This window comes from Mirounga leonina, unplaced genomic scaffold (assembly GCF_011800145.1).
Source record: "Mirounga leonina isolate KUSES-001 unplaced genomic scaffold, KU_Mleo_1.0 Mir_176, whole genome shotgun sequence".
NCBI lineage: Eukaryota > Metazoa > Chordata > Mammalia > Carnivora > Phocidae > Mirounga > Mirounga leonina.
This window is the reverse complement of record NW_023270454.1, coordinates 8,544,544-8,570,236: the sequence shown is the minus strand read 5'-3', so window position 1 is coordinate 8,570,236 and position 25,693 is coordinate 8,544,544. Positions and strand designations below refer to the sequence as shown.

Below are 25,693 nucleotides of genomic sequence, written 5' to 3'. Positions count from 1 at the left end.
AATTTATTTATTTGGGGCACCTGGGTGCCTCAGTCAGTTAAGCGCCTGCCTTCGGCTTAGGTCATGATCCCAGAGTCCTGGGATCGAGCCCCGCATCAGGCTCCCTGCTTGCGGGGAGGCAGTTCCTCCCTCCCCTCCCTGCTCATGCTCTCTCTCGCTATCTCTCTCTATCAAATAAATAAATAAAATCTTTTTAAAAATTTATTTATTTTGAGGGGGAAGGGGCAGAGGGAGAGGAAGAGAGAGTCTTATGCAGACTCCACGCTGAGCATGGAGCTCAACGCAGGGCTTGATCTCACAACCCTGAGATCACGACCTGAGCTGAAAGTAAGAGTTGGATGCTTAACCGACTGCGCCATCGAGGCGCCCTGATTTAGAATATATTTTTTTCAGGGAATTCCCACTCTTTTCCTGTATTATAGACACTGAACAAATTTGAGGAAATTTGGTGCTAGGAAGTCACAGACAACATATTTACCACTTTAAAAACTAGCAGCAGAAAAAAAAGATTAGTAGTACTATATATTTACCCAGAATTACTCACTGTTGCTCATGTGGGAAATGTAAAATATACCCATTTCTCCCGTGATCCTTTCATACACATTGCTGATCCCTTTTGGAATTGCATGGAAGCACTCTTATCAGAAAATGAAGCTAAAATCATAACAAGTTAGATTTGACATTATTCTGCTATTTTTGTATTTTTCTGGATCAAGACTAGATAAATAACAGATGGGTTCCCTTGTATGACTGAAAGAATACAAACAATATTTTTTGTTTGTTTTCTATAAAAATGATTTTTTTTTTCAGAATTCTACAAATGGCTCTAAATGTGAATGTGACAGTCTCAGCTAAGCTGCTTGTATTATGGTAACATATTTCTATTATGAAACAGAGGTTCTAGAATCAAAATTCCTTGGGATATAGAGCACTGAATTAGATGGATGGAAGAGATGAAAAAAATGAAGAGGCACTTTAGGAAAGGAAACGTTTTCTTTTGAAAATCAATGTTTAGAAGAAAAAAGTGAAGGATGGGAATGATCCTCCTTCAAACCTCAATAATTATGTACTTGCAACAACAGAATATTGAAAATTTTCTTTGTGCAAGGCACTCTACTACAAGGTTTAAATTTATTATCACATTTAATCTTCATACCCATGAGGTAGATGTTATTATATTTAACATATTATTTCTTGTGTTTTACATAAGGAATTGAGGCTCAGACTATTAGAAGCAGGACATAAACCCAGCCTATGACGTTAAAGCCCATTTTTAAACCAATATATTATATTCAAATAGTTCTCTAGAAATATTAACAATCTTTGAGACTTTAACTCTTTGAGACTTTAACACTTCTATAAAATGCTTTAAGCCTCTTAGAAGGCACTAAATAAATATAGGGAATTATTTTTAAAAGAAAAAAAAAAACAACTCCTCAAGTACCTGGAAAACTACTGTGTTCTTTAAATAATACATAAGATGGAAACATATTCTAGGAATAAACCCTATTGATTATAAGCTGTAAAATATGCATTATTCTGACAACTCAGGCTGTATTTCATAATTCTGGATTCAGGCAATAAATATTACTTTCTCAAGTATTACTTAATACATTTTTAAAAAGCATTCTTGCTAAATAAACAGTTGGTATAAAGTATTTAAAATATTTTAGAAGACTACATCAGCCCATTTTTCTTCAAATTAATTAAATACATGCAATTTGCATTAAATCCAATTAGTACTCCAGAACAATGTGATCAACTACTTCACAAACCCATTTTTTAAATATTTGAAAACTTCAGTAATATGCGAGATGACTATTAAGTAACCTTACCGATTTTAAAGCAAACATATTCAAATATTATGTTAAGTTACCTAAGGAGGCTACTGTAAGGATAACATCATTGCTTAATACACTTAAAAAACTTCTCATGAGGAATTATTATCCGAGCCTGCTAGGTATTCTTTTAGATATTCTCAGTGATAGCAAATCTTGTTCAATTACGTGTGGATATGACTTCAAATAGGAATTTAGTAACTCTGGTGCTCAATTTACAAGTCTGTAGAAGATTCCTCTAAGGTAAAATTCTGAATTAAAACTAATATAAAAATTCTAGTATTTGAATATTAAAAAATCATAAAGTAGGACAAATATTTTATGATTCCACTTATATGAAGTACCTAAACTAGCCAAATTCATAGAGACATAAAGTAGAATGATGGCTGCTAGAAGCTGGGAGGCAGGGAAGAATGGGAGTTATTGACTGATGGGTACAGAGTTTTAGTTTAAGAAGATAAAAAACTTTCCGGAGATAGAGATGGCTGCACAACAATGTGAATGTATTTAATGCCACAGAACAATACACTTAAAAATGGTTAAAATGGTAAATCTTATCATTATCATTTAATGGGGATATTTTACCACAATTAAAAAAGAAAAAAAATCCAACCTACGTGGCTGGCCCTATTGTTTGTCAGTGGGCTATAGATTGCTGACCCCTGATACACTTTGTTTTTTTGGTTTTTTTTTAAAGATTTTATTTATTTATTCATTAGAGACAGAGAGAGAGAGGCAGAGGGAGAAGCAGGCTCCCAAGAAGCAGGGAGCCCGATGTGGGACTTGATCCCAGGACCCTGAGATTATGACCTGAGCCGAAGGCAGACGCTTAACCATCTGAGCCACCCAGGCGCCCAACACTTTGTTAATGTGACTCTGTATAAGCCATATTATTTCTTACTGCTTCAACTTCCTCCCATTAAATTGGCAGAAATGAAGCCATACTCTCTTATTTCGTAAGACTGTTGTGGATATCAAGTAAGATAATAGGTTTTAACCACAATGAAGTTTATACAATTAAGAGTTCATGTTTATAGCACTTTCTTCTTCTTTTTGGGGGGTGGGAGGGGCAGAGGGAGAGGGAGAAAGAAAATCTTAAGCAGACTCCCTATGGAGTCTGGTGCATAGGTGTGGAGTCTGGTGCAGGGCTCCATCCCACAACCCTGAGATCATGACCTGAGCTGAAATCAAGAATCAGAGGACACTCAACTGACTGAGCCACCCAGGTGCCCACGCCTACAGCATTTTCTTCTTTTTTTTGAACAAGCCAGATTTAAAGATTTTATTTCTATTTAACTGAGAGAGAAAGAGCAGTGAGAGAGAGAGCACAAGAAGGGGAGAGCACAAGAGGGAGAGGGAGAAATAGACTTTCCACTGAGCAGGGAGCCCAACATGGGGCTTGATCTGGGACCACGACCTGAGCCAAAGGCAGACGCTTAGCCACCCAGGTGCCCCTTAAACAAGCCAGATTTAATTCAACATCTATTACTTAAGCAAGATTGAAAAGCAGGAGTCACAAGGGAATTAATAGGATCACACACACAATAAAGCTTTAATTGTACCTGTACTATCTTCCAGAACAGCCTCTGAACTACTGTGCTGAAGAAAAAGGTTAATACTAACTCTGGGGAAAAAAAATACATACTGCAGGAAATTAAAAACAACAACAACATCTGTATATGAGTATTATTAATCCATGAGGTGTTAGTGTGAAAAACAGTTCTTTCATTAGGTTTAGGAAAACTTCAATAAAAAAAAAAAAGCTAAGAGATTTCCTAACCTGAACTAATAAAAGGTTCCCCCCAAAATAAGTAAATAAATAAATCACAAAGATGCCTGAAGCCAAGTACGGGAAACAAAATGAATGAACAATCAACATGGTTAATAAAAGATTTTTGGTTAAACTTAAAATGACTATTAAATGCACTTTAGAAATTTAGAAATACTGAAAATGCATGAGTTAACCTTTTAAGAATTTAGAAAAACGAAGCAATTCTAAGAGAAGCATTTGTAAGAAAATAAGAACAGAAACAACTGAATTAAAAAGATAATCCTCTAGCAAGATCGATCAAGGTGGAATAGAGAACATACGTTAGAAACAAAAAAATGGTAAAAATTTACAAAACAAAAAATATATGAATAACTTGATACTAATGTATTTGAAAAGTTAGATAAAATAATCTTCTAAAAGTAAAATTAACAAAATGCCTTTATAAGAAATAAAACACCTGAATAAAACTATTACTATTTAAGAAATTGAAATAATAGTTTAAAAAACCTAGTGTCTTCCACAACTTCTCTCTCCTAGCTTTAAAGATCCTAGGAGAGAGTTTTTTGTTTTTTTTTAAGATTTTATTTATTTATTTGACAGAGAGAGAGAGAGCGAAAGCAGGAACACAAACAGGGGGCACGGGAGAGGGAGAAGCAGGCTTCCCGCCGAGCAGGGAGCCCGATGCAGGGCTCGATCCCAGGACCCTGGGATCATGACCTGAGCCAAAGGCTGATGCTCAACGACTGAACCACCCAGGCGCCCCTAGGACAGAGTTTTTAAGAGGAGGATATACCAACCCTTTCAAAGAGCAAATAGCCCCTACTTACTGTAAAAATTGAGAATTAAAAAGGAAAAAAAAAAAAAAAAAAACAACCTCACTTTATGAAGCTGTTATAACCTTGATACCCAAACTGGACAAGGACAATACAGGAAAAGAAAACATTATCACAATCTATCTTACTTACGAGTATAGAAGCAAAATCTTAAAACATAACTAGAAAGCAAGGAAAAGACAAATCTGTTCTTATTTGCAGACAAGTACTTCTACAAAGAATATATAAAAGAATTTACACACAATTAGAATAAAAGAGTTCAGCAGGGATGCTCAATATAAGATCAATATACGCATTCAATTAATGGCATTCTTGTACACCAACAATAATCGATTTAAAAACATAATAGAGAAAAGATCCCATTTATAATTGCAACAAAAACTGTAAGGTACCAGGAACAAATAAATGAATAAATACATAAATAAACAAAAAAATATTAAAACTCAGTATTACAATGATGGCAATTTCCCCCAAGTTCACTTAAAATAAAAAATAATTTCAATCAAAATGCCAACAGTGTTTTATGTTTTACATGGATAAACGGATTCTAAAATTCATATACAAAAGTGGCAAGAATGGTTAACATAATTTTGAAGAGCAAGGTAGGGGAAATGTGGATTAACACAAAGTTATAGAAATAGACCAATGGAACAAAAGAGAGAGCCTAAAAATGGAACTTGAATATGACAGAGGTTGCATTACAATTTAGATGGGCTATTTGATAAATGGTGCAGAAAGCATAGTGCTTATTCATATGAAAAATAAAATTATGTTCTTCATAACATAGAAAAAATATATTTCAAGGGATTAGAGATATGAGTCAAAAAAATCAAATTTTAAAAATTGCTAGGGGCACCTGGGTGGCTCAGGTGGTTAAGCATCTGACTCTTGAGGCTCAGGTCATGACCTCGGGTCCTGGGATAGAACCCCACATAGGGCTCCTCACTCAGCACAGAATCTGCTTCAGATTCTCTCTCTCCCTCTGCCCCTCCCCCTGCTCACACCCACTCACGCTCTCAAATTAATAAATAAATCTTTTTAAAAAATAAATAAATAAAATAAAGCAAATAACCTAACAGAGCAATGGACAAAGTAGCAAATGAGTGAAATCACAGAAGAGAAACCCCAAATGGCCAATAAACCTATGAAAACATGATCAATCTTAAAAGGGGAATAAAAATTACTATGGCATTGAGATACTGTTTTAAAGTCTGGCAAAACTTAAAAGCCTGAGAACACCATGATGGGGAAAAATGGGAAATCCATACTCAACTGTGAGTGTAAATTAAAATAACCATTTGGTTTGATGATGGATCTTACAATGCAACAATTTCACTTTCTGGTACATACCTCATGGAAATTCTTGGACATGTGCAAGGAAGATAGATATTATAAGAACGTTCACTGAAAAATGGTTTATAACAGCAAAAAAAGTTGGAAAGTACATGTTCATAAAAGAATGAGTGAATAAATTGCAGTATATTTATATATTAGACTAAGGCAGTTGAAATGAACAAATTAGTAGTACACACATAAAACTGAGTGGAAAAAAGCAAACTACAGAATGATTTCACTTAATGGATTTTTAAAACTTGCAAATACCAAGTTTTACAGATCTGTAAATACTCAGCCACAATATAAAAATATTGGGAAGAATGAAAAACCACCATCTTTATGAGAAGGGTTACCTCTGGGGAGGGAGAGGAAAAAGAATGTGAATACCTAAGGGAACAGAGGCAGGCATCAGCTGTGTGTTTAATGATAGTTAGCCAGCCAGCCAGAAAAACAGAAAGACAGATATAATGTTAAGATTTCAAGGCAGTTTGGATATGAGTGCACAGGTGTTTGCTACGCTATTTACTATACTTCTACATATTTGAAACATTTTATAATATAAACTTCCTTAAAAGGAAACACATTTTTAAAAATGAACTAGAGGGGCCCCTAGGTGGCTCAGTAGGTTAAGCGTCTGCCTTTGGTTTAGGTCATGATCCCAGGGTCCTGGGATGGAGCCGCATTGGTCTCCCTGGTCAGCAGGAAGTCTACTTCTCCCTTTCCCTCTGCCCTCCCCCCAATGTCGTGCCCTTTCTCAAATAAATAAAATCTTAATAATAAATAAAAATGGACTAGAGCTACAGCATTAATATAAATACATCTCAAAAACTAAATGTTAAGTTAAAAAATCAAGTTACAGAAACATGTATAGTATGGTATCATTGTATTACATATTTTTGCAAAACAGTTTTTCCACAGTTACATACATATTGGTTGGTTGTATAGACTTTCATGGGAATGGTATATTCCAAATTCAGGATGATGGTTACCTCTGGGCAGGGTGTAAGAGGAACAGGACTGGGGAAAGGTACATAGGGAACTTCAGCCAAATCTGTAAAGATTTCTTTTAAAAGTCTGAAGCAAGGGGCACCTGACCAGCTCAGTCATTAAAGTGTGAGACTCTTGCAGGGTAGTGAGTTCAAGCCCCACGCTGGGTGTAGAGCTTACTTAAAAATTTAAAATAAATAAATGAAAGTCTGAAGCAAATATGGATGGCATTGGTAAAGCTTGGTACTGGACGGTTTTTAGAATCCCATATTTATATATATGTATGTATGTGAATAACAGCAGGAACAATAATAAATGAAGAAAATGAATGAGAGTTAACATCTACTTATTATGTAGTAGGCACTCTTCTAAACGCATGCATGTATACTAAGAACAACCCGAGGAAGTAGATTCTGCTTATTTCTAATACTATCTATTATTATTTTAATACTATTAGATTCTATTACTCATTTTACAGATGAGGAATTAAAGCAGAGAAGTGAAGCTGGCCTAAGATTATAAAGTTAGTAAATAGTGAAAGTAAGACATGAAGCCAGGATTTGTGCTCCAGAGCTTAAAGCTTAATTACCATGTTACTGTTAAAATGTCATTCTCTATTCTTTTCAGTATATCATAAATAATTAATTTCCAATGTTATTTCTGTATGTTGGAAATTAAAAACACTTTTAACCCATGACCACAAAAAAAAAATGCATATACACACATACATATTTCTGTGCAGCTCACACTGGTTCTAAAGATGCTGAAAGAATTCTAGGAATGTCCTGAAAATAGTGGCATCCTAACTACTCTATCAATTTATATATTTGAGGTTTGGTATTTTTTAGATTGTTATTTTATAATCAAACATTATTTTTCAGTAGTCCTAAGATAATATATATCTGGAATCTTAGATAACTTATATAAAGAAGCATATGATGTAATTCAACCATCTCTTTCTCTCTCATTAGAGGCAAAATTCCATTACTTAGCTTCAGGCCTGAAAACTCATATTAAGAGTTTTTAATAAGTCATTCTGTCAAGAAATTCAATTTCAATCATTCATTTTTTCTGGTCTCTCAATATAAGTTGTTTTTTAAAAGCCCATAGCTAATATTTATACAATAATAAACTGGCATTCTCAGTCATTAAATATTTATCAGCAGTGGGGTGCCTGGGTGGCTCAGATGGTTAACTTGTCTGCCTTCGGCTCAGGTCATGATCCCAGGGTCCTGGGATAGAGCCCCACATCGGGTTCCTGGCTCAGCGGGGAGCCTGCTTCTCCCTCTCCCTCTGCCTCTCTCCCTGCTCATGCTCTCTCTCTCTCTTTCTCTCTCTGTGTCTCAGATGAATAAATAAAAAAAAAAATCTTAAAAAAAAATATTTATCAGCATTGATTATGTGCTAATCACATACTCTTTGTCCGTGGTACCACTGTTACCATTTCTTTTTTTTTTTTTTTTAAGATTTATTTATTTATTTTAGGGAGAGAGAGAGAGAGAGTGAGAGTGAGTGAGGGGTGTGGGAGAGGTGTGGGGCAGGGGCAGAGGAGGGAGAGGGAGAGAATTTCAAGGAGACACCCCGCTGAGCACAGAGCCCACAAGGCACTCAATCTCAACCCTGAATTCATGACCTGAGCCAAAACCAAGAGTCAGACGCTCAACCGAGCCACTCAGGCACCCCTACCATTTCTTAAAAATGTCTTTTCTCCATCTACATAGCCACATTCTCAATGTATCATCTACTAACCTATAGAATATGTATTCAAAAAATATGAAAATATGAAAAAGAAGTTCTTGCTTTCAAAGACTTCACTCTAGCAGGAGAAAGAGACAAACAAGAATTATCTATAATACATAAATACTTTTAAAAAGGTAATTAAACCTTAACGGTCAGGAAAGATGAAAGGATGGCTGGTGCCCTTTTAACAGCTAACCTGGAACGTGAACAGGAGACAGCAATGGAGACTATTCTTTCGAGAAAACTTATCTTAAAAGGAAGAGCGGATGATAGCTAGGGGCACAGGTTCTAGAGAAGGTTTTAAGATAGAGAAATACTTAGCATCAACTATTCTGAACTACTTTCCTTGCTACATTCCTCTCCTAACACTAAATCCCAGTCTGGATATAAGCAAGTCACTTAACATTTCTAAGCCCCACGAGAGAGATGTTTAAGAACTCTAAATTACGAGGAAAACTGAATAAATTACCTCTAAAGTTCTTTCTAGACCTAAAATTCTATGATTCTGTCACTATGATCATCTGACCTGTTTAAATTCAAAGGTAAATCATAAAATATTCAGTATGCAAAAAAGAAAAACCAAGACCAATTAAGAGATGAACTAGTTTGTACAATTGCATTCTATTACTTTTGCAAAACAGTTAAAACAATTCCTCTTCTGGCCATCAGTAAAATTTTCACAAAAGACAGTGCATTTTTACCAGTTGGTAAAGAGCTTCTCACCCTCAAACCTGTAGACTTCTAAACAATCCCCAAGCAAACTGTTCTGTGACAACAGAAGTAAATTGCTTAAAAGCCCATAGCTTAGACTTGTAAAAGTCATCTTTTAAATGGAAGAGGTTTATAGAAACATGTATATTACATTCTTTCTACAATATATTTGTTCATTATCTTTAAAATTTTAATGTACAGGTTCATAAACAGTGTTTTTTAAAAAACTAGCTAAGATTAGATCTTCACAGTAATAGGCTTTTTCACTATCACACATTCTGAAATTTAGAACAAGGTTTCCCTTACCTGATATGGACACGGAATGTGATATTCTCTGCAGCGTTCTTGTATCCATGTTGTTTCCCAGATGCCACGGTAAGCTTGTTCATAAAAGTAGCATCCAATTACAACCAAGAGTGGTACGAGATAAAGAATGCTGAAAACACCAATCCGGATCATAAACTTCACCAACTTATCTTGGTTCTCCTTTTCTAATGGAATTTCAATTCGAACTCTGTTTAGGGATATAATGCCAGCTAAGAGGAGAGAAACTCCAACTACCACATACAGGCAGAGGGGAGCAAGAACAAAATATCTCAAGGCATCAACATCGTAGAGGCCAACAAAACACACGCCACTGATATTGTCACCTTCAATTTTATTCATCGCTAAAAGGACGATAGTTAGAGTTCCAGGGATGCCCCATGCACTGGCGTGAAATAGCAATGCTTTCTTCTCAATAGCTTCACTACCCCACTTTGGCACAGCTGCCAAGAACCATGTGATGGTAAGAATTACCCACCAAACACTGCCAGCCATAGTAAAAAAATAGAGTACCATAAAAAGCATGGTACAGGCTTTATTATGAGATCCTTGTGTCACTGTGGAAGCCTTATACTGTGCAGGGCTAGATGCATTGCAGGCTACTCGGTCTTCAAGCAAAAACCCAATGAAGAAAATTAATGATACCATCATGTAGCAGACAGCATAAAATATAATAGGTCTTTCAGGATAACGGAATCTTGTGACATCAATTAAAAAAGTTAAAAAAGTAAACAACGTGGCAGAGAGGCAAATGATTGAAATCAATCCTATGAAGTATCGAGCAAATGAAAGTTCTTCTCTCCTAAAGTACATATTTGGACAAGGAGGTGAACAATCACGCACGTGTAAAAAAGAATAACCAAGATCAGGGTCAATTTTCAACTCTCGAGGACACCAAAAACCATAGTCCCTCTGCACTGCCACTGGAGCTCCTTCAGTAGGATCACCAGCTAAATTCAGATCCACAAGTCGAGGATATGGCTCATCACAATCTGGGAACCTAAAAAAATACAAGATGAGAACCATTTTCACTTATTGGGAAGTCTATTGATACTTAACAATTTGGATTTCCAAATTTAGCACTCATGACCTTATTCATTCTAATATCCTTGGAGTACAATAAAAATTAAGTAGAAATAAAGTAAATGTTGATTCTTGTTTATGGGCCATACAATTAGACTGTCCACTGTTGATCAAAAAATGATATGGTTTTATACTTAATTTAGTTTTGGCTTCAAAAACAATACTTTTTTAAAGTTTATTTATTTTTTTTAGTAATTTCTACTCCCAACATGGGGCTTGAACTCACAACCCCTGAGAACAAGAGTTGCATGCTCTTCTAACTGAGCTAGCCAGGTGCCCCAAAGAGTATTCTTTTAATTAAAATAGTCTAAAATAGCCATCAATAAGTAACACTGTATATAGAGAGTATTTAAGACACACACTTTATTTTTTTTAAAGATTTATTTATTTATTTATTTGAGACAGAGAGAATGAGAGAGAGAGAGCACATGAGAGGGGGGAGGGTCAGAGGCAGAAGCAGGCTCCCTGCCGAGCAGGGAGCCCGATGCGGGACTCGATCCCGGGACTCCAGGATCATGACCTGAGCCGAAGGCAGTCGCCTAACCAACTGAGCCACCCAGGCGCCCCAAGACACACACTTTAAAATAAGATTTTAAAATATATACATTATTATAAAAGAAATGAATACATAGCTCTAACAAAAGAGTAGCTTTTTCCCAACCTTTAACTAGTTACCCTAGATTCAGTGGAACTTCCTTAAGCAGAAATGTTAAAAAAATCTTTCCCAAATGCATAGCCCAAGGATTTTTTAGCAATAAAAAAATCCTTATAAGTGGCTGAGTTTTTAGATCTTTTCTTCCCATTTTATATTTGCTCCCTGCTTAGCATATTGATTAATTACAGTCCTTCTAAGGTCTCTAATGTGAACTACTTCTTTCTTACCACCCCTAATTTCTCTCCAATCCATTACATTCTCTAACTCACTTATTCTCAAACTTTGGTGTACATAAGAAAAACTTAATATTGTTTTAAAAATAAAAGTTCAGGGGCACCTGGGTGGCTCAGTTGGTTAAGTGCCTGCCTTCGGCTTAGGTCATGATCCAGGAGTCCTGGGATCAAGCCCCAAGTTGGGCTCCCTGCTCAGCAGGGAGTCTGCTTCTCCCTCTTTCTCTGCTCCCCCTCACTTGTGCTCTCTCTCTCTCACTCTCTCAAATAAATAAATAAATAAAATCTTTTAAAAAATAAATAAAAATAAAAATAAAAATTCTTGGGGCGCCTAGGTGGCTCAGTCAGTTAAGCATCTACCTTCAGCTCTGGTCATGATCCCGGGGTCCTGGGATTGAGCCCCATGTCGGGCTCCCCGCTCAGCAGGGAACCTGCTTCTCCCTCTCCCTCTGTCCTCTTGCTTGTGCTCTCTCTCTTGCTCTAATAAATAATAAAATCTTTAAAATAAATAAATAAATAAGAAAATTCCTGCTTCCCACCACCACAAATCATATTACAGTATACCTGTGTGAGGGCCCAGAAATTTGCATTTTAGCAAGTTTCCAAAGGGACAAGATCTGCAGACTTGAGAAAGTATCACAGCTGCAGGACAAATAAAACGGGTTTGTGGTGCAGACATGAGTAAAGATACCATTCTCATGAACTTCTTGCATCTTCAATTGTCTTGCCTGTATCAGTTCCTAAGCCTTCAGACTCCCACTAACTAGATGTCTAACAGTTTATATGCATCAAATAGTTTCCAAGAAACCATCGTTGATATTAAGTTTGACAAAAACATGCATAACCTTATGCTGTAGCTGATTAATCTTTTATTTTCTAACATAATCCATTTTCTTCACTAGACTTGGAATTATAAATCTAAATGAGAGAAACTTATTGCATTTAAGCATTTGTTTATATCCTGCAGTATGTCAGGCATTAAACATAAAAAGACAAAAAACCAGGCTTTCTATCCCGCAGTCTAAAAAGATACAAACTTGTAAATACAAAATTGGGATATATGAACAAACAAACTCTATATAAAGTATAAAAATAATACAAAGGATTAATTCTTCCAAAGGATGAGATTATGAAAGACTTCATAAAATAAGACTCTCAAATACAGGATTTTGAGTCAGTATTTGACAGTTCTGGTGGTATGCCAATCAGTATTCTAGCAAGAAATGCAAGCAATGGCAAAGAGATTTGAACAGGGTAGTTTAATATTGCTGGAGCATGAAGTGGGCATGACTTGTGACAGGAGATCAGGTTGGAGAGATAAGCATGTTGCAGAAGAGAGAGAGAGAGAGAGAACAGTGATACTGAATTTAAAACCATGCAAAGTTATACTTTATGCTTTTATGACTGTGTTTGTATACCCAATTGCCCCTCAATATATATATATATATATACTTCACTCTATAACCTTTCCAAAAACCAAACTCTTGATTTCTACTCCTTAAGTTTCCCCATTTCCATAAGTGGTAATTCCATTCTTCTAGTTGCTCAGGCCAAAAACCTTGGGGTCATCCTTGAAATACTTTCCCTCTAATACATACCTCACAATCTACCAGCAATTTCTATCATTGTACCTTATGACATATCTTCTCATTTCCTCCACTGCCTCTGTGCAGTTTGAGCCTAATATTAATACCTCTTCCCTGAACTTCTGGAGTGTCTCCCAATTGATCTTCATTTCCACACAGCAGTCAGTGATCCTTTACAGACATGCCACTCCTGTGCTCATGATCATGTCTCTCCTGCTCTAAGTCCTCTAATGCTTTCCCACCTCACTAAGAGTCAAATCCAAATTCCGTATCAGAGCTACAAAGACCCTATGGCCAGTATTTTTCTGATCTGATATCCTTCCATTCTCCCTAACTTACTTGGCTCCAGATTCTCTGGTTCCCTTGTTCTTTGACTAATCCAAGCATGCTTCCATTTCAAAGCAGTTGCACTAACTGCTGTTTCCTATGCCTAGGTTATTCTTCCTTAGATATCTGGATTATTTGTTTCTCATTTCGTTCGGGTCCCTACTCTAATTCTTCTTTATCAAAAAGGCCTTCCCCAATATCGCCATAGAAAAGAGTCTTCTGCTTCCACCCAACCCTATTTTTTTTCTTATTAGCATTCATTACCATCTGGCATTATCTATTTATTTGTTCTCTCTCCTACCACTACTAGAATTTTAGTTCCATAAGAACCAACACTATATTTTGTTCACTACTTATCTTTAGCATCTAGACTAATGCCTAACACACAGGACACATCCAATTAATATTTGTTGAGTTAATGATTGTTGAATAAACATATTCATATAGACCTAACCCAGGTAATTAGAAAGATGACTAGGAGCAGTGTCAAATGGGAGCAGAGATATTAGTTGATTCAAATAATACCAGAATTAAAATTAGATAAGGCAGGGGCACCTGGCTGGCTGAGTTGGTAGAACATGTGACTCTTGATCTCCAGGTTCTAAGTTTGAGCCCCATGTTGGGTGTAGAAATTACTTAAAAAAAATAAAACATCTTGGGCGCCTGGGTGGCTCAGTTGGTTGGGCGACTGCCTTCGGCTCAGGTCATGATCCTAGAGTCCCTGGATCGAGTCCCGCATCGGGCTCCCTGCTCGGCGGGGAGTCTGCTTCTCCCTCTGATCCTCTCTCTCTCTGTCTCATTCTCTCTCTCAAATAAATAAATAATAAAATCTTTTTAAAAAAAAATAAATAAAAATAAAACATCTTAAAAAGAAATAAAGCTAGTTAAGGTTCTGGGAATGAGACAGATATGAAATTAGTTAGATAAAAGCAATACAGTTTGTAACTGATTGGATGTGGGAGCTAAGGTCAATGAAGGAGGAACAGAAGGTGACTTATAGAGAATTAAAAAATGAGCAAAGGAAAATCAATGTTAGACATGTTGAAATTGAGGTATTTGAGACAAATGCAGGCTAGGATTTCCAATGGCTGCTAGATATGCAGATTTGGAACTCAGCAAGAAGATGTCAAAGCTATAGATTTAGGTGTAGGAGTCAGCAGCAAATGAGTAAAAGAGTTAAAATGAGTGAGATGAGATCATCCTGGGAAAGCACACAGAATCAAAAAGAATAGGAATAGAACTCTGGAAAGCACCAATACTCAAGGGGTAGTAAGAGGAAGAGGATCCAAAAAAAGAAATTAAGAATAATTGGTCTGAGAAATAGCAGACCAGAACAGTTCACATATGATGGCTTAAATGATTTTCACGAAAAGAGGGAAAGTTGAGGTTGTGAAGAATTAGTATGAAATACAGAATAAAGGTGAAATATGGGTTTGAAGTGAGTGATACAGATTTGACAGAGGTGCTGAGAGGAATAAACAGAGATTATTCTGTTGACCAATCTGGAAATTTGCCAAAGACAAACAGCAAACAGAACTGCTACGGTTGACATCTTAAATATATAGCACAATTAATTTGTAAGAAATGGGTTGAATCAATCCAGTTGGAAATCTGAACAAGTTCAATAGAAGGAATGAGTTGAAATTGCTAGCAAGAGTGTCATTTCAAGTGACAGACCACAAAGCTTAAGTAAGGAAATAAATGAGATTAGGAAGAGTGATATTAGGAGAGGGGAAAAAAAAACCCAAAGTCTTAGAGTGTCCAGGTAGTTCAAGAGCAATAGGAACAAGAATAGGAGAGATGTGGAAGAATGAAAGGTTGTTATAAAAGACTGGTTTGCCAGAATTTAAGGTTTCATAGTTAGTCAATGCCAGGCAACAGTGAGGACATAAAACAGATTTAATCCCATCAAAATAATGAAGATGATAATGAGATTTCTATACTTGTATATAAACTATTAATATAAAAAGACCGCTAAATAATGGGAGTTAGCTACCAGAAACATAAAATAGAGTTCCTGCCCAAATAATTCATAACTGTTATTATAAACACCAAGAAATTAACAGACTTCTAAAAGAGGGGCTGTAAACACTTCCACATGTTTGGGGATAAAGTGGATGGTTACATGGGACTAGATAAGGAAACATGTTAAACAGGTGGGAAATAAAGTAGACAAATACGAGAAAGCAAAATGTCAGTGAACTGACTATAAGAAACTGATATGTTTTATTTCTGAAGTTTTCCCAAATGCCAAATGAGAGTAACAACACCTGCTTTTTACCCACCTCCAAGGGCTATTTTTAGATGACAAAATTAATTTTAATATGAAGGAGAAAAAATGTTCATTGCAGCATTACTGATAACAGCAAACACCCAGAAATAATTTAAATGACCATCAATAGGAAATGGTTAAGTAACTATGGAATATTAATATAGTAGTCCATTACGTAGCAATTAAAAGGAATGAACCAAACCTACAGATATAAATATACATATATTTTTAAATTTTAATGTTTATAGATCTGTATATATGTAGTAAGAGTATAAAAACAAATATAGAAATGATTAACAACATAGTCAACATAATTATTACCTCATCTCTGGGGAGGAAAGAAGGGAATGAAATCAAGATGGGTACCAAGGAAGGAACTTTCAGCTCTACCTGTATTATTTCTTAAAAAAAAAAAGTGACTAATCCAAGTATCACAAAATGTTAAGACTGGATAAAGTTAGACAACAATAGTACATATGCATTTATCTTATTATTCCTTATTTCTGAAACATTTCACAATACAAAAAGGTACATTATTATATTAGAAATATAGTATTACTCTATACATTATTACTAACAATAAACATTCTCTTATATAAATCTGTAAGACTGTCTAGTAAACATCGTCAAATCTTTAGGAAATGCTTATAATCTATATTTTGGAAATGATCTGAAAAGTATCTGACATTTCCTAATTCTGGTTTGTTAATTCATGACAAAAAAAGAGTTGACAGAACTACTTTAGTCATTAACACATCTAAATCATACAGATATTTAATTTCCACTAAGTGATCATTAAAGACATTTAATGCTGAGGTAATGAATGATTATTTTCTTCTCTATATTTTCTAATTGCATTACTAATAGCATTACTTGTATAACCAGAAAATAAATTTTTTGAGGGAAGAAAAATCAACTTTATGTCTTGATTGTTTTTCTTAATTCTTTTAAAAATTTCTTCATTGAAATGTTTTTTCCTTTTCTATCTTTTCATTTAGTGATTTCAAGTTCCTAAGGAAATGAACAATTCTGAGGCCATGAAACTGCTGTTTAAAATTAAGATTAATACATACTTCAAAAAAAGTTTTTAAAAACTGATGAATTAGAGAACAAGCAATTTTAAACATACTGTAGCATTAAGTAATGATCCATGAAAATCTATGATTTTCGCACCTACTGCATTCCATATCTTCAGGCCAAGGAACACCAAACATCTCCATGAGCTCCGAACACTCACTGTAAGCCCGCTGACACAGCCTACGACAGGGAAGTGTGACACGTCCATATTCCATACAAATAGGAGCATAGAGTGCACAAAGAAATGGCCGAAAATCCCGAGAACAATCCAGATTCACCATTGGGTGGAATGGCTAGGAAAAAGTTAAAATTGAATAATTAGAGAAAGAATTGTATACAAGTTAAAGCTTCCAATATAGAATATTACAATATTCTTTTTTTTTCCATTTTAAAAATTTCTGAAGGCTATTAAAATTTCTGAAGGAAAGTTTTTGGTTTTTGAAACAAAATCTTCTTCTATATCCCTAAAGATTCTGAATTGGTTAAGACTGAGGTGTATTTCAGAAACTATATGTGTATTTTATTAGTTAGAGGTGATATTAATGAAGAGGCAGGACTGAGAATCACAGTATGATCCATTTTACATAGGAAAGAAAATCCATAAAAGATATGTGCCAAATGCTCAAAAAGTGGTTATTGCTTGGTGACAGGATTATAAGAGATTTTAATTCTCTTCCTTTTATGTATTTCAATTTCTACATTTTCTTCAACTAACAAGTATCAACAGGAGAGAGCAGACAAAATGCTAAAAGAGGAAAGGGAGTGGGAGTGGAGGAAGAGAAGTAGTTATACATAGCAGTAGTTATTTTGAGAGTGAGGGAGAGGGAAGGATCTCTCACATTTGTCTCATATTTTCCTGTTCTTGTTACATTAAAAAAAATTTTTTTAAACTGATATCACATGACATAAACAGAACTAACGCTGTAAACTGATACTAAGGAAACAAAAGGAGAAAATAGTGGCCCCAGACATAAAACCATGCTTAAATAATCATTATAACCACAGGAATAGATCAAATATCCCAATAAGTATGCATCTGAGTTTTTTACTATTAAATATTTTTTCACTTATTTATATAATAGTTTCAGAATCACTGCTGATTTTGATCTGGTAACAGATATTCTCACCACTAAGCCTTTCTATCGAGTAAGAATCAATCAATTTTTACATTGATATATAATATTTTCCAAAGGCCTCCTATACAAGATGCAGTCAGAAAACCAAGAGTCACTTAAAGAAACTGAGTTAACTGTATAATGGACATGGTACCCAACATATAACAATAAACTATATGTGACCATCACTCCCAAGGATGAAGGAGTAGCTTGTGTTAAACCAATGTTTCCATCAAGAATAATTTTAAAATATAGAAAAAGTTTTAAAACATCTATTTAAAGCTACTGAAGAACTGTTGAAGCAAAACAACTAGAGAGACCAAGAATATAGAGAGTAGGAAACATAGAAGGGGCCTGATAAGTGCAGCTGCTTTTCCAAGGAGGCATTCGTTGAATCTGGGCATAAGGCAAGAGGCTGAGAATCAAGCTTTGACTAGGCTGGTGCTAGAAACCAGCACAGCTTTGGTGGTCTTACAAGGCTACAGACAAAATTCAAAATGAAAGGAATAAGACGTAGGTGAGAAGGGGAAGTGCCAAGGACTGAGTATGACACAGAGCCAATTTTCCCTTCAAGAAATCTGAAAATTCTGAAGCTGCATGAGGAAGGAGCTAAGAAGCTAAGCAGAAAGCCTCTGAAAAGCAGAGTGGAGATTTTGGCAGTTATATCATACTGAGGAAACATGGATTAGAGTTCAAGTCCTGCCAGGGGAACTGAACATACCACTCTCTCAGCTGGAAGTTCTGAATAGCTACACTCTAGTTGCAGTGGCAAATCAGAAGGAGGCAGAGACCTACCAAAAGTGTAACCCTGCCTCTCAACTCAGCTCAGTCCCTGATGGAATTAAGGTGATCCACCATTTATCTGCTAATTAGAAGAAAGGGTGAACTTTCTCTGGAGTAATAGAACATCTTCTGGAACCTCACCAACATTTCGTAATGTCTAACACTAAAACAAAAAAAATTACTAGGTATTTCAAGAGACAGGACCATATGGGGTGCCTGGGTGGCTTAGTTGGTTCAGCCTTTGGCTCAGGTCATGATCTCAGGGTCCTGGGATCCGGCCCCCCATCAGGCCTTCTGCTCAGCGGGGAGTCTGTTTCTCCTTCTCCTTCTGCCCCTTCCCACCTGGCTCATGTGCACTCTCTCTCTCTCCCCTCAATCTCTCTCTCTTTCTCTGTGTGTCAAATAAATAAATAAAATCTTTTAAAAAAAGAGAGAGAGGAGACAGGACCATATGATTAAAACCAAGAAAAAAAATTACAATGTTTTGGTGATCCAGCTATTGAGCTTAATATACAAGACTGTATATAACTATGTCAAATATGTTCAAGAAAATAACAATGAAGAATTTCGGAATCAAGTGGAAATTTTGTAACTGAAATATACAATTGGAATTAAGAACTCATTAGATTTATCAGAAGACAGAATTGGCAAAACAAAAAACAAGGCAATAGGAAATATCCAAACAGAAGCACACAGACCAAGAAATACTGAAAAATACATTAAAAAAACATAAGAGACATGTGAAACATGGGAAAGCCTAAGATATACACAACTGGAATCTTAAAAGGTGGGGAGAAAGAGAATGGGCAGAGGCACTATATAAAAATATGATGACTGAGAATTTTCTAAAACTAATTGAAGATAACAATCTACAGATTCAAAATCTTCTGCAAACCCCAAAAAGGATAAATATAAGAAAATCACATCTAGGCAAATGTTAAATTGTTGAAAACTAAAGAAAAATATCTGAAAAGCAGCCAATGGGGGGTGCAGGGAGATAATTTACCTTTAACAGAGCAACAGTTAACACTCAGAGCTGACTTTGGAAAACTATAAAACAATAGAATGACTTACTTAAAGAGCTAAGGAAAAATAACTGCAAACTTATAAGTCTACAGCCAGCAAAAACATCCTTCATAAATGAAGGCAAAATAAAGACATTTTCAGATAGACAAAAAAATCAGTCACCAGCAAACCTGCACTCAAGTGTTCTTCAGACAGAAGGAAGATGATCAAAGATGAAAACTCAAAAGTACTTAAAAGCAACAAAAGGGGTGAATATGTGGGAAAATATAAACGAATACCCCCGTACCAATAAAAAATAATAATGTCTTAAAATACATACAAAACACAGATATATATATATATTTTAAGATTTTATTTATTTATTTGACAGGGAGAGATAGTAAGAGAGAAAACAAGCAGGGGCAGCAGCAGGCAGAGGGAGAGGGAGAAGTAGGCTCCTTGCTGAGCAAGGAGCCCAATGTGGGGCTCAATCCCAGGACTCTGAGTTCATGACCTGAGCTGAAGGCAGACACTTAACCAACTGAGCCATCCAGATGCCCCCAAAACACAGGTATATTAATATGCATAATAATAAAATGGAAAAGATGGGAGGCCAGAGGGAACACTAATGGGGTAGTGTTTAAAATAATGATTTTATTAAGAGTATTATAAGTCATAAGTACATATCATAATTTCTAGGGTAAACAATAAAAGAATGCACAATGAGGTAAAACAGAAGGAAACAGTAGAACACAAAAGAAGACAAGATCGGAGAGAAAAAGAAATGCAAAACAGTTTGGTCACATTGAAATCAAATAGTAAGATAGTAAATATTAGCCCAAGTACAACAGTAATTACATTAGATATACATGGATTAAAAACTCTAAGTAAGGGGTGCCTGGGTGGCTCAGTTGGTTAAGTGTCTGCCTTCGGCTTGGGTCATGATCCCAGGGTCCTGGGATCGAGCCCCGTGTCGGGTTCCCTGCTCTTTTGGGGAGCCTGCTTCTCCCTCTCCCTGCCGCTCCCCCGGCTTGTGCTCTCTCTGTCAAATAAATAAATAAAATCTTAAAAAAAAGAAAAACACTTTAAAAAAGACTAAGAGGGGGCGCCTGGGTGGCTCAGTTGGTTGAGCGACTGCCTTCGGCTCAGGTCATGATCCTGGAGTCCCTGGATCGAGTCCCGCATCGGGCTCCCTGCTCGGCAGGGAGCCTGCTTCTCCCTCTGGCCCTCCCCCCTCTCATGTGCTCTCTGTCTCTCTCATTCTCTCTGTCTCAGATAAATAAATAAAATCTTTAAAAAAAAAAAAAAAAAGACTAAGAGTTTTGGACTAGGTAAAAACAAAAACAAAAACACTATGCTGTTTACAAAGACACATTTTTCAATATAAAGAAACAGGTTAAAAGTAAAAGAAAGGTAAATGGTAATGCAAGAACTAACCAAAAGAAAGAGTAGATTTTTATGACAAGAAGTATTCCCGGAGATAAAGGGCATTTCATAAGACAAAAGAATCAATTCACCAATACTAAAAAGTAGATCTAAACATATATAGACCACTTAACATAGCTTCAAATTATTTTAATCAAAAATAGACAAAACTAAAAGGGAAAATATACAAAGCCACACTCCGAGTGAGAGATTGATACACTTCTCTCAGTAAGCGACAGAAGAGCAAGACAAAAATTCTGTAAGAATACAGAAAATCTAAACAAGCCAATTACAAATTTGATCTAAATAACATTTATAATCATGATGTCTAACAATAACTGGATCCTATTTAACAGACACATGGAATCTTTATCAAAATTGGCCATTATTCTAGATCCTAAAGCATGCCACAACAAACTTCAGAGAATTAAAATCAATCACAGAAGGTTCTACGACTAAAATGTAAGGTATAAATCAATTACATAAAAAGCCCAAACCCAACTGCTTGAAAATTTGGAAATTAGACAACAAACTCCTAAATAACCCATAATTAACAAAGGGAATCATAAGAGAAATGTAAGTTATATATATAATTATATAGATTATATAATCTATGTATAAATGTAAATAAAGACAAATATCAGCAAAAGCTGTACTCAGAGAAAATTTACAATCTGATATACACGTATCAGAAAATAAGAAAGCCTGGGGTGCCTGGGTGGCTCAGTCGTTAAGCTTCTGCCTTTGGCTCAGGTCATGATCTCAGGGTCCTGGGATCGAGCCCCACACCGGGCTCCCTGCTCAGCAGGGAGTCTGCTTCTCCCTCTGACCCTCCTCCCTCTCCTGCTCTCTGTCTCTCATTCTCTCTCTCTCAAATAAATAAAATCTTAAAAAAAAATAAATAAAGTGCCAATTCTCCCCCAAATAATTTCCAGATTTAATGAAATTTCTACCAAAATGCAGCATGACTTTTAGTAGATAAAGATGAGTTTATTCTAAATTATATGAAAAAAAACAAAAGAACAGACTTTGAAAAAAAAATTGGGAAGAATCATGCTATCCAATTTTAAGACTTACTATATAGCTAACAGTAATCAAAACAGTGTGGTTATCAGTGGAGAGACAGATACAAAAGATCAATAGAACATAATAGAGAAGGGGCGCCTGGGTAGCTCAATTGATTAAGCATCTGCCTTCAGCTGGGTTCATGATCCCAGGGTCCTAGGATTGAGCCCCACATTGGGCTTCCTGCTCAGCGGGGAGCTGCTTCTCCCTATCCTCTCCCCCTGCTTGGGCTCTCTCTCTCTCTGTCAAATAAATAAATAAAATCTTTTAAAAAATTTAAAAAAGAATAGAGAAGCCAACATAAGGATGGACAATTAATTTTTGAGAAAGGAGCAAAAGCAATTCAATGGTGAAAGGATAGTTTTTTCAACAAATGGTGCTGAAGGTAGTGGATATTTATAGACAAGAAAATGAACCATACCTTATACAGATTAACTCAAAAGTGATGCATGGATTTAAATGTAAAAAATAAAAACTACAAAACTTCAAACAAACAAAGAAAAAATCTTCCAGACCAAGAGTTAGGTGAAGAGTTCTTACACCAAAAGGACAATCCATAAAAGAAAAAAAAAAGGTAAACTGGAGTTAATTAAAATTTAAAACTTCTGTTCTCTTAAAGACCTTGTTAAAATGATGTGAAGACATACTACAGACTAGGATAAACTATTTGTAGACTATATTATCCAACAACGGATTTGTATCTAGATTATATATAGAAGTCTCAAAACTCAAAAATAAGAAACAATTCAATTGCAATATGAACAAAAGACATAAACAGACATTTTACCAAAAAGGATTTATGAATGGCAAATGAGTACATATAATAGCCATGAGGGAAATGTAAATTAAAACCACACGAAGTATCACTATATACATATTAGAAAAACTGAAATAAAAAATTTTGACAATACCAAATGGTAGTGAGAATGTAGAGAAAGTAAATCTCTCATACGTTGCTGGTGAGAATGTAAAATGGTACAACCACTATGGAAAATAGTTTAGCAGTTTCTAAAATTCCAAACATATGCTTCTCATATGATCCAGCAGTCACACCCTTGGGCATTTATCCCCCCCAAATAAAAATTTATGTCTGCACAAAAACCTGTACACCAATGGTCATAACAGCTTTATTTATAATAGCAAAGAGTTGAAACTACTCAAATGTTCTCCAATGGGTGGCTGATTAAACAAATTGTGGCATATCTGTTTAACAAAATATTCAGAAATTAAAAATAACTATTGACACATAGAACTTGTATGGTTATTATGCTCAATGAAAAAATCTCAAAAGATTACACACTGCATGATTCCATTTATATAACATTCTTAAAATGATAAAATTACAGATAAGAGAACAAAGTAATGGTTGCTCAGGAGTGGGAAAAGGGAGGAGGGAGAAAGGAAGCATAAGGGAGTTCCTTAGTGGTGATAAAACAGTTAATTGTAGCAGTGGCTACATACATCTATATATGTGATAAAATTGCAAAGACTAGGAGTGTGCATGGTTGGCTCAGCCCATGGAGCATACGACTCGATCTAGGGGTTGTGAGTTGAAGCCCCACGTTGGGCATAGAGCTTACTTAAAAAAAAATTGTGAAGACTACACACACAGACACATGCATATACACACACAAAAATGAGTCCATGTAAAAACTGGTGAAATATGATAAGGTCTATAGATAGTACCAAGGTTAACTTCCTAGTTTTTATCCTGTATGACAGTTATATAAGGTACTAGGACTGGGGTTGGGAGGGGGTGGGGACTAGGAAGGTACACAGAATGTCTCTATACTCTTTTTGCAATTTCCCATGAGTTTATAATTATTTTAAAATTAAAAGTTAAGGGGCACTTGGTGGCTCAGTCGTTAAGCATCTGCTTTCGGCTCAAGTCATGATCCCAGGGTCCTGGGATGGAGCCCTGCTCAGCAGGAAGCCTGCTTCTCCCTCTCCCACTCCCCCTGCTTGTGTTCCCTCTCTCGCTGTCTCTTTCTCTGTCAAATAAATAAATAAAATATTTTTTAAAAAATTAAAAGTTAAAAACATTATATTCACATGTTGATGATGTATGTACATACATCATACATAGATGCATATGTATGTCTTAAGTCTCAAAACTTGCTTGGTACTTAGCAACACATAAAATATCAACCAATCAGATATTGTTATGTTACTATGTTAGTAAAACCTCGATCTGTGAATTATAGATGAATTATAAAATTGATTTGAGTGATTATTTTGTGCTGCCTGCAATGAGCCTAAAGCTACAAGTTTATGCTCCTGCCACATATTAGCTATAAGTACCCTGTGCTATGTATCTCAGCTGGCAGGATTTACTGGCACTAAAGGAATAGGCAGTTAAGTGCCTTATACACATTATCTCATTTAATCCCTCTGATAATTATTAATCACATTTTATAATACATATGAAGAAAATGAGACATTAAAATTAAGTAACTTGCCCAAGATCACAGAGCTACAAAGACAGACCCAAGAGTCAAGACCCTGGCATTCCTATCTAGAGCCCTTGAACTTAACCAATTTTTTCCACATAACCTCTCTAAACCTCAGTTTTCTCCTCTGTAAAATGGTCTTAATAACATATAAATAATAGTATATAAAATAGTTAGCATACAGGACCCAGTAAAAGCTTAAAAGGGGATTAGGGAAGAGTTGCAAGTTAACAGAGCTATAGCAGTCCTATATGGTGGGCCTAAGGAACCCTGCTGAATTTGAATGCCCTGTTCTCAACAAGTGAAAGTCAACTGGAATGATGTCATTAAAAAGCAAAACAAAGCATTGATGACTATTATGCTGGGTGAAGGAAACCAGAGATAAAAAAATAGATACTGTATGATTACATTTATATAAAACTCTAGAAAATGAAAACTAATCCAACAGTGACAGAAAACAGATCACTGGTTGCTTGGAGCAGGGAGTGAAGAGGGGAGTAGACTACAAAGGCATACAAGAAAGCTTTTGAGGTAATGGAAATGTTCTCTATTTTGATTGTGTTGATGGTTTCACGGTATATACATGTGTCAAAACAGTGAACATTTTAAATGGGTCAACTTTGTTTTACACTAATTATACCTCAATAAAGCAGTTATATAAAAACAGAAATATCAGTATTTTTCAAATGAGCAAATTGCCTTGGTTTGAACTCTAACAATTTTTAACCTCAGCAAAATCAAAATTAAAAGAGGGAGCCTGTATACTGTAAAGTTGAGAATATATCAGATAATACTATTAAAGCTCTATCAAACAGAAAACAATTTGATTAAATTTTTAAAGATTCCTGCTGCGTACCTCCTTAAATAGTAATACTTTTTGTTCACTAAATCAAGACCAGGGTATAGGAAGTTTACAAACTGAAAAGTAACTTTCTAAAATTAAATTTCTGGTTTCTACAACAAAGGTGCACTACACGGAAACTTCCATTCTTTGTTCAAATTCAAATCAACCAAGCCTTTGTGCTCCCATTCTCTTTCTTCTTTCAAATTTCCATTCCTGTTACCATAGGAACCCGATAGC

The 25,693-nt window shown here is 35.6% G+C and overlaps 1 protein-coding gene across 1 annotated transcript in view; it reads right to left on the bottom strand.

Annotated features, from left to right (window-relative positions):
• FZD3 (frizzled class receptor 3) overlaps positions 1 to 25,693 on the bottom strand; it is a 91,992-nt gene that overhangs the window by 48,019 nt on the left and 18,280 nt on the right. Inside the window, exons 3-4 of the mRNA XM_035022638.1 lie at positions 16,866 to 17,062; positions 9,522 to 10,539 (exon numbers count right to left, since the gene is read on the bottom strand). Coding sequence (XP_034878529.1) covers positions 9,522 to 10,539; positions 16,866 to 17,062 — 1,215 coding nt within the window. The remainder of the gene's footprint in view (positions 1 to 9,521; positions 10,540 to 16,865; positions 17,063 to 25,693) is intronic.